Consider the following 10,646-nt stretch of genomic DNA (forward strand, 5'->3'; position numbering starts at 1 on the left):
TTTAATGTTATCCCACTTCACACTAAAGCTCGACTACGGATACTTTAGGAATAGTGTCCTTATGTTTAATGTGTTCTCATGATTAAGTCACACTTAATACATTAAACGGACTATCTATTCCAGGGACTTTATTAATCAACCATAATAAAGAGAATGCCTTTTATTATTCGATACAAGTACCAAAATGTATTGGCCTCTAGGGCTTACACCAACAAAAAAGGAAACATAAGATAAAGGAAAAGATAAAAAAAAAATACCATTCGTTCCAACATGTTACAACTGTGGAAAGAAAGGACACATGAAGTCGTATTGTCCTCTATTCAAGAAAGCAAATACAAAATTTAGAAAACTAATAAAAGAAGAAAGTTGATGAGGTAATCTAATAAAATTTTAGAAAAACTAATAAAAGAAGATATGAAATCCTCAGATGTTGAAGAAGAAAAATCCAAAATATGTCTAATAGCAAAACATCAATATGATGAGGTAATCTCTCAATTCTCTTATCATGATTTATTTAGATTAGGTAAATAATAATTAACAAAAGAAACAAAAAACTATAGCAAAATGTTTCTGCATCTAAGGATACTATTTATTCTCTTGAATCTAAAAAAAACTTGAGAAGATAGGAAGTATTAGATAGAAAGAAGAAGAATTCATTTAAAACGCTTTCACTTCAAATAAAGACAATGAACATGACACGTGCGATAACTACAACAATTTAAAAAATGAAGTTTGCAATCTTCAAAAAACACTTATTAATTTTATCAAAGGGAGAGACAACTTATAACTCTTGTTAGGAGATCAAAGAGCCTCCTACAACAAAGCGGGGTTAGGTTATGAGCCAAAGAACAATAGTAAGAACTTTGAGAACATATGTTAAACCAAAAATACATCTCACTATAAAACATTAAAACACAACTACTGCAATAAATATGGTCACATTGCTATGTTCTATTTCATAATAAAAAAGCCATGAAAGCAAAGAAGGACACCCCTCTTCATACTTCTATAATAAACACTATGATCTCAAAGCTAAAATATTAGCTAAATGTGAAAAGGCCTACATTTATGGGACAAGGAAGAAAATTGATTATGAAACTAAAGAACAAAGACCCAAGATGATATGGGTACTTAAAGTTAAGAAATAATTTTTTTCTTGCAGGAATGCTATACAATATCAAACACTAAATTGTATCTTGATAGCGGTTGTTCAAAGCATACGACGTGCCTAAAAACCTTATTCTCCATCTTTTTTCTAAAGAAGGAGGATTTGTCTCATATGGGATGATAATAAGGGAAATATTATAGGTTTTGGCACCGTTGGTAAGTCCCCAAATCCAAAGATTGGGGAGGTCCTCTTGGCAAAAGGACTTAAGCACAACTTTCTAGCATAATTCAACTTTGTGACAAAGGTAACAATCTAATATTTGATTCTTCTAGTTGCAGGGTCATAAAATAAAAATTAAATAAAACTCTATTTACGAGCTCAACATCTAGAAACGTAAGCTTAGATGGAAACTTCTACGCCCTTTTATTGTTGATGACTGCTCTTGGTATACCTGGATAAAATTCTTATCCCAGAAAAGAGACGTGTTTGCTGCCTTTCGGAAACTAGCCAAGGTTATCAAGAACGAAAAGGGATAAACATCACATCCATAAGGACTGATCATGGCAGAGAGTTACAAAAGGAGGAATTAATTTTTTTTGTAACGAGAATGGTACTCGACACACCTTTTCCATTCCACGAACTTCCCAACAAAACAAAGTACTATAGAGGAAATATAGATCTCTAGTAGAGCTTGCGAGGATGGTGCTCAATGAGACCAATCTTCTTAAATATCTCTGGGCTGATGTTGTGAATAATGCTTGCTATGTTATGAATCGTGTCATGATACAACTGATTCTAAAGCGAACACCCTATGAACTATACAAAGTAAGAAAGCTGAATATCTCTCACCTACACATCTTTGGGTGCAAATGAGAAAATCATGTGCAACAGAAAAGATAACCTTGGAAAATTCAACTTAACAGTTGATGAATGCATATTCATAGGATATTCCACTTCGAGAAAAGCTTTTAAAATCTATAACAAAAGAAGTCGAACAACAGAAGAATCAATTCATGTTACCTTTGATAAATCTAACCCCATGACTATAGAAGTACAAGTTATTGATTGTGCATGTATCTTAGAAAAGACAAACCTGGAAGAGTATAATGAAAATGAATGGCCAAATCACGAGGAAAATGAAAATCAAGTCACGATCGAAGAACCATCTCAGGATCAAATCCTAGGCACTCCGCAAGAACATCCAGATCTCCCAAAGGAATGGAGACGGACAAAAGACCATCCTATTCAAAATGTCATTTGAGATATATCCAAGGGAGTCACCACTCGACAGTCTCTCAACAAGGTATGTAAACTTGTGGCTTTCGTTTCATAAATTGAGCCTACGGGAATCGATGTGGCTATAGTCAATGAACATTGGTTTCTTGTTGTGCAAGAAGATCTAAATCAATTTGAGAGAAACAACATTTGACAAGTCATTCACAAAACATCAATTAATCTAGTGATTGGTATCCGATGACTCTTTCACAACAAGCTAGATAAAGATGACAATGTTTTAAGAAATAAAGTCATGCTCGTTGCGATAGGATATAATCAACAAGAGGGAATATATTTCGATTAAACATATGATCATGTAGCTAGATTAGAAGCCATAAGGATGTTATTATCTTTCTTTTGCATCATGAATTTCAAATTATTTCAAATGGATTTAAAAAGTTCCTTTCTAAATGGTTACATCCAAGAGGAGGTATGCGTTGACCAACCTCCAGATGTTATCAACCTAACTTTTACAGATCACGTCTTCAAGCATAAGAAGGCATTATATGGTCTGAAACAAGCTCCTAGAACTTGATATGACCACTTAAGTAAGTTCTTGCTTAAAAACAAGTTTCAAAGAGGGCAAGTTGATAAAACTCTTTTCATCAAGAAAACAGAGCATGATATTCTACTGGTTTAAATTTATGTTGACGCTATTACCTTCGGTGCTACTAAGGAATCTTTGTGATTTTTTTTTATAAAATCATGAAGAATGAGTTCGAAATGTCAATGATGGAAGAACTAAAATACTTCCAAGGACTTAAAATCCATCAAACTAAAAAGGGAACATTTATAAATCAAGATAAATGTTGTAAAAAGTTACTGAAAAGATTTAATATGAAGAAGTCCAAAACAATAGCAACTCCAATGTCAATATCATTCTACATAGACAAAGACAAAGACAGAAAACCATTTTAAGAGAGAAAATATTGAGGTATGATATGCTCTCTTCTTTATCTAACTACATCCCATCCTGACATAATATTTGTTGTATGTATGTGCGCATACTTTCAAGCATCCCTAGAAGAATCACATCCTAGTCTTGTCAAACGCATCAATAAATACCTCACTAGAATACAACAAATGGGTTTGTAATACCCCAAGGGAGCAAATTATGACTTAGTTGGATACTCCGGCTCCAATTTTGTTGGGTGCAAATTGGATAGAAAAAGTACTAGCGGTACGTGTCACTTACATGAGAACTCTCTTGTCTCATGGCATAACAAGAAACAAGCAAGTGTAACGCTATCCACAGTTGAGGCAAAACACGTTGATGCATGAAGTTTTTGTGCTCAACTCATTTGGATGAAACAATAACTCAGTGACTATGGTGTCAAACTTTGAGTTGTATCAATAAGATGCGATAACACCAGTGCCATAAACCTCGCGGAAAGCCCGATACTTCATTCTCGGGCCAAACTCATTAACGTTAGTACCACTTTATTAGAAATCATGTTGAAAAAGGGGAATGTATACTTGATTTTGTAAACTCATCTAATCAACTTGCAAATATTTTTACTAAACCACATCCTGAAAAAAACTTATTTTTCATAAGAACCAAATTAGGAATTTTAAATCAATCATGCATGGACTAAAATGCTTACATGTGATATATGTGAACCTATGTGCTTATGTTTGCATCTCCTAGCTTATCCTCCATTATGATTTCAACAAAGGGAAGAAGTATGCATTTAGGAGGAGTGGAGTATACTCTATGATTAATTGAGGGAGAGTTTGATTACTCTAAAATTTACTTGTATATGTTTCTTTTACTATCTCCCCTGAGAGATGCGTTGTCATCATAAAAAATGAGAAGAATGTAGATTTGTGTGCTTGTAGGATATGAATATGAAAGTTTCGCTGAAGATCTATCTGAAATTTTGATGGCGACAACACATGGCAATAACTTTCAATCTCGATGGTGATAGTATAATAAAAAAACATCTTATGACTCATCAACAAAAAGGGACTCAAGATCAAAATGCATGTATAATAAAAAATTATCTAGCAATAATCTTGAAATTTTGGATAAAGATGTGAAAGCTCGCCAGGTCATGTCTGTCTGTCTGATGACCAGAGTATTGTAAAAGTAAGGAAGTAGCTTAAAAGTATTAAAGAAACTCTCTCTCTCTCTCTCTCTCTCTCTCTCTCTCTCTCTCTCTCTCTCTCTCTCTCTCTCTCTCTCTCTCTCTCTCTCTCTCTCTCTCTCTCTCTCTCTCTCTCTCTCTCTCTCTCTCTCTCTCTCTCTCTCTCTCTCTCTCTCTCTCTCTCTCTCTCTAAATATTTTCTCAAATGTTTTTAACTTGAAAAACTATTTTATAAACCAAGAAAAGTGATTAAAAAGATATCCAAACCTTTTTCAAACAATTTTTAAACTAATCAATCGATTGGTAAGTTATGTCAATCGATTGACAAAGTTTTCTGAGCTAGCTAATCGATTGGAGCATCAAGTCAATCGATTGAAAGATGATAATAGTTTAACCAAATGATAAGGACAATACATTAATGAGTTTGGACAACTCTATATCCAAAATATTCTATTTAGACTTGCTAATTGATTAAAAATGAGTTGATCAATCGATTGGCTCATTAATTCATACCACATATTGTTTTTATTTTTTGTTTTTCCAACTACTATATAAAGGAGGCACACCTCCAATTCATTTCACACCATTTTCCAACATTTTACTATTTCTTTAAAATTTATCTCTATAATTTTTTCTCTTCTTTTCACTTTAAATTACCTCAGTGCTTGTAAGTGAAACTATGTTTGTGATGAATTTTTAAATGGTCATGTTGGTCATTTATATTTTTAAGAGTGTGATACTCTTGGGAGATCAAGTTTCATTCCTGAGATAAATTTGTCATAAAATCTCTATGGTTGGTTTCTTAAGCTTTGCCAGTAAAACTTTATTTTGATTATTGAAATAAGTCATAAATCTCTAACCAGTTTGTTGGAATAAAAGATGTCATTGGTTAAAGATAAACATATAAAAATCTCAAGATCAGATTGTATTAAAGTTTGTGGACATAACTTTTAAAAGCTCAAAGTTTATAGTCAAATTCTCAAATTCTCAAGAAGACCTCTTGAGAATAGGATTAGACCAACGTTCGGCCAAACCTGCCTAAATTTCTGGGGCAATTTCTCTAAGTCTGTCATTTTACTTTCGACAATGTACTTTCAGTACTTTATTTCCGCTGCAAATCACTCATCTGAAATTACTAATACATACATCTTAATTGAGAACGGTACAGGAGATCACGAGGGCCTTGCCCTTAAGGCTAGGTTTTGACAAGTGACTGATAGGAATACTGCAAGCATTAGATAGAGCTTGCATGAAAGTTTCAATTTGAGGGAAGGTAGTATGCACGAGATCTGGATTTGCTGGCTAAAATTCAGACCAATGAAGGTTGTCGAAACTTGTAGCTTCAGCAGCCATGGTATTGTTGAAGAAAAATCCCAGTCAATAGCTTGATCTCAACAAAACAAAAAAAGAGACTACACAGTAGGATAAAGAAACTTAAATAATGATTCAAATTAAATTCCAAATATCTTAAAACTTACCTAAAATATGATACTTGTAAAGATTTTGATGGTGAAATTTCATTTGAAGAATCAAAGTTCATTTAACATAATCTATTAATCGAATGAAAATCAAATTTTATGATATTGAGATATAGAAGTAGTGTCTATTCTCTCAAAATATGTCAGAATACTGACATTGGACTTGAAATGTAAGTGTGAGAATATAGCTTTATCCAAAAACTAAAACTGAAACAGCATCTCAGCACTGTAACCAAGAGCTTCAAGGTGAGCAGCCATAGCCTTGTTCATGGGAGGTGGTCCACATCTTAATATCTGTAAAAGAAATATCTGATTTAGTCTGAAATGTGTAAGATAATGGAGGAAGAAATCACCACAGTAAGTGATCTCAACCGTTGATCGAGATCAAATAGTTCAGACACTAAGTTCTCAATGAGTAGAAGCAAGATTTGAACCGTTTAGACGAACTAACTGGTGACTGCAGAAAATTTTAACTGCTGGAAATCCAGTTGAGAGTGGAGGATTCGATTAATATGGTATGCAAAAATGACCTTAATATTTGATGCGGGTGCAGGGAAATGTGTTTGGATCATTTCCTTGGATACGAATCCGACACCGCCATCCCATATTTCTGGTGGCTGCAGAGAGAATATGACGAATTTCATATCAGTTGATAAAATAATTCCAACTAAAAATTAGGATAGTTACTTTGAAACACATAAGAAAAATGACTGGATCACTGTAAAAAACAGTAGTTGAGAAGAGTTTGATTACCTGATTTAGAACATAATAAACTTTAAATTGATTTGGGAACTTAATTGTCAAATCATCCAGCTCTTCCTGCAAAGGGAAACATGCAGGACGTATAAAGACAATGACCCGAGATGAATTAAGTTTATGATTTTTCCATAAAACTACAATAAAATACAATGCACCTTTAGAAGAATGTCCTCATATGTGACATTGGCATATATCAAATTTATGTTGGTTTTATCCTGTGGATTTTCTAGTATAGCTCTTGTAACCTAAACAAAAAACAATACATGTAACTATTAAGGGTTCAAAGTTTCAAATTGCGACAAAATGAAAGATCAATAATCCTTTACATATTCAACACCTGAAACATTGGAGTGATCCCGGTGCCACCAGCAACCATTCCAAAAGCTTTTACTTGGTTGGGTTGGTACTTAAAACGTCCCTGGAGACATCGGGTAACGATCAAACTACACTAAAAGCCACTCAAATAACATAAGAATATGAATTATTCGAACCTTTGGTCCTTTCACGGCTAAGTGATCACCTTCACGCATCTCATTGAAGTGATGAGACATTCTTCCTTGTGGATACATCTAATTATTAACAAATAACAAAACAATAGAGGTAGAAAAACCGAAAAAAGTTTATTAACAGTTATAAAATTGAATACTATAAAACACAAGTTAGTAATATCTAATATCTGAGATACAACCTTTACAACCAATTCAAAGTATCCAATATCGGTATCTAAAGTGGTTGGAGTATATGGTTTGATTACTTCTTCACCAAGACTGTCTTTCCCTCTGCAAGAAGACAAATATGTTCAGAAATCAGAATGGAAGCATTAAATTGCCCAAAAAGTTATCATGCTAAAATGAAATCAGGTAATGGTGAATGGTAAAAAAGAAGAAAAAAAAGCAAAATGCAAACCTGCAGCTGATATGTTGCCCAATGGGGAGTCCCAATACGGAGCTAGAACTGGGAAGATCAAATCTGAAAGTGGCAACATTATGACTGAGTTGAGTGCGTTTAACAAGTTTAAATTCCTTGAAATTCTCAGGATCCAAGCACCCTGTCAAGAAATGTGGAAACTTAAATTATTTGTTATTTATTAAAGTTGTACAACCACAAACACAAACACAATTTTTTTACAAAAATAAATTAGAACGAAAACGAAATCCATTTGAATATAAAAACAAAAGAAAAAGGTTAGAAGAGACAAAAATGGAACCTTTAGGTTTCTTGGTGAGATAGTAATAGTAAGCGGTGCCACCAACAATGGCAACAAGAGCTACTGCCATGCTTATCACCTCGATCCTCTGAGTCTGCAGAAAATCCATTTTTTGAGATCTGAGACTTTGCAACGAAGAATGGTTCTTTGTTTGGGTCAAAATGGGTGACATTGATGTTGAATCAATGTTTCCTCCATTTGTAAGGGAACATTTTGCACACGTCACTCCATCTTATAACTAAAATTCTACCCCTTTACTTTTCATTATTTTAATTAATAAATTTATTCCTCACCAAGTTTTTGGCTTGTTTTATTTACTACTAGCATCTTTGTTAAAGTATGCTAGCTATGCAAAACTAGTAGAAAGGGTAACATCCCAATTACTTAATTTTAAAGAGTTAATTTCAATTACTACACTATATTAATAGATAAATTACTTCTTCTAACAATTATATAAGGGGATTTCTATGGTGAAATCACTAAATTGACTTTTTCTTAAAACTCAATTAAATTGCCAATAGAAAAACAGTGGAAGTCACATCATCGTTACTCTGCAAACGGTCTATTATGATTGATTTTTATTTATTGCACATCAGTCCTCCGTTAATTTAATAATAATTTATTAATTAAAAAAAATTATTTGAATTTAATTTAAAACATTATTTTTATTTGACAAATTTAATTTTTTTAATTGAAATCCCTAAATTCCTAATTAATATATTCTTCCTTCCTCTTCTCCCATATCAACATCCACATTTCTTCAATGGTGTAGATTAAAATCTTATTCGTCCTCTTCCTTCACCCAATTTCGTCGTATTCTTGTTTGATTTATAGCTTTCAGAGCAGACGTTAATTTGTTTAATATTGGTTGTGTTATTCATCCAATGATATCAAAGAATTTCCATCTTTGTTGTCCAATTTCCTCGTCCAATAGTTCAAAGTTATTCCCTCATTTCACAGGTAGGTGTTCGTATCCAAATTTTTATATTTCTCCAAAATCAAGTTGGATTGAGTTAGCACACATAAACATTCGATTTGGATATTAGTGTATGTATTTTTAGTTGAAGTTGATTTGAATTATTACCTAGAAACAAACGATTTGGTGAGTAAGGGTTATATTTTTAGTTCAAGTTGATTTGAATTCTTACCCAGAAACACTATATTTGGTGATTAGGGTTTATATTTTTAGTTGAAGTTGATTTGAATTCTTAACCAGAAACGATCAGTTTGGTGATTAGAGTTTGTACTTTTAGTTGAAGTTGATTTGAATTCTTACCCAGAAACGATCAATTTGGGGATTATGGTTTGTATTTTAAGTTGAAGTTGATTGAATTCTTACACATAAACGATCGATTTGGTGATTAGGTTTGTATCTAAAATTGAATTTGATTTGAATTTTTACGCAAGAATTATGGAATTGGGGATTAGAGTTTGTATTTTATAAAATTCATAAATTCTGAAAAAGTTTGCATTTGCGTTGAATTGGTAGATAGTGAAATAATCTTAATTCAATTGAATCTTTATGGTTTCAATTGAATTGTTAGTGTTTCAATTGCATAAACAAGAATCTATATTGTGAGATTATTCAAATTTAAGTTGTGTTATTGTGAATTATTTTGATGATTTGTTCTTCAAATATCATGCAGTTAAGTAATGATTGCAAATAGTTTACTCAGAAAGAGTTTGAAGTCAAAAACACACATTGAGGAAGGGCTTGCAAGAGTAAACAAAACAGAGTTAATGTTTGGTATTAACAAGCACAAATGCGGTCTCTGTGTGGGATGCAAGGACATAACATAAGAAACATATGCCTGTAAATTTGAGATAAGCTTTAGTACATTAATTGTAAGAGAAATTTCGTAGATAATACTTTGTATTTAAGTTAAATAATGTAAACTTTTTAGTCCTAGTTGAAGCTTGTTCTTTCTGGTTATAATTTATCCAATATAAACATGTAAATGTTAGTCATCAAAAAAGTATTAAATTTGTTGCAATTTGAAGTTTAATCAGACTCAAATAGATTGACAATTTTTGTTTCATAGAAAAATGTTCATTTTTTGTTACTAAGTTAAATTTAGTATTGGAGTTCAATATCAATTTCGGAACACAATGCTAAATTATCACGCTGAGCCTATGATTTGATTTTGATAATCACTTAAATTTTGTTGCATTTTGAAACAACGTAGATGAGTATGCAACATGTTGATTAGAGATCAAGTTAACTTGTGAAGAAGGAGAATGTGAATACAAGAGCTCAAGTCAGATGTTAACTCAATTCAATTATACATAGCCAGATCACAGAGGTATGTTAAATCCATACGTAAGATATCATTATTTTTATAAGTTATTGGGAAAAAATGTTATGTGTATTTGGTATGCATCTGTCATATAGTAAATGGTTTTTGAATTTTATCAAAAAGGTAAAAACACATAGTAAACAAAAATATTATACAAAATACAACCCAATTATAAAAAAGAACATGTAAAATCGACCAAATTATCCCAAATTCATAGAAGAAAACCTCAACATTAAAAAACAATTTTATTATTTAAGAGTCATGAGCGACTTAATAACATAATATAATCACTTGAAAAATGTTAATAATTCATGGATTTAAAATGGTGTACACATGTACCATTACCGATACTTTTTCTAAAATGGTGTATCCGTGCTCCACATAATAAAACCAAAATAATTAAAATACAAACAAAAATCATCCAAAGTCAAGATG

The 10,646-nt window shown here is 32.2% G+C and overlaps 1 protein-coding gene across 2 annotated transcripts; it reads right to left on the reverse strand.

Annotated features, from left to right (window-relative positions):
* Positions 1–5,959: 5,959 nt before the first annotated feature.
* LOC127083510 (NADH--cytochrome b5 reductase 1) lies at positions 5,960–8,187 on the reverse strand. Of its 2 annotated transcripts, none has more exons than XM_051023816.1 (9): positions 7,915–8,187; positions 7,614–7,755; positions 7,396–7,486; positions 7,199–7,276; positions 7,045–7,125; positions 6,863–6,952; positions 6,702–6,767; positions 6,479–6,565; positions 5,960–6,242 (listed from the first exon to the last, which is right to left on the reverse strand). In XM_051023816.1, the coding sequence occupies exons 1-9, from the start codon at positions 8,084–8,086 to the stop codon at positions 6,150–6,152; spliced, it is 900 nt and encodes a 299-aa protein (XP_050879773.1). In that variant the 5' UTR covers positions 8,087–8,187; the 3' UTR covers positions 5,960–6,149. The 2 variants fall into 2 exon arrangements, with proteins under 2 accessions (XP_050879773.1, XP_050879772.1); XM_051023815.1 differs by having other exon boundaries at positions 6,400–6,565.
* Between the last annotated feature and the right edge of the window lie 2,459 nt (positions 8,188–10,646).

Source organism: Lathyrus oleraceus, chromosome 5 (genome assembly GCF_024323335.1).
Source record: "Lathyrus oleraceus cultivar Zhongwan6 chromosome 5, CAAS_Psat_ZW6_1.0, whole genome shotgun sequence".
NCBI lineage: Eukaryota > Viridiplantae > Streptophyta > Magnoliopsida > Fabales > Fabaceae > Lathyrus > Lathyrus oleraceus.

Excerpts from the sequence above, each read along its gene's own strand:
- LOC127083510 (XM_051023815.1), bottom strand. The coding sequence starts at position 8,086 with ATGTCACCCATTTTGACCCAAACAAAGAACCATTCTTCGTTGCAAAGT. Across the intron at positions 7,126-7,198 it reads TAGCCGTGAAAGGACCAAAG|GGACGTTTTAAGTACCAACC; the intron begins GTTCGAATAATT and ends CGATGTCTCCAG. Across the intron at positions 6,953-7,044 it reads GGATCACTCCAATGTTTCAG|GTTACAAGAGCTATACTAGA; the intron begins GTGTTGAATATG and ends TTTTTTGTTTAG.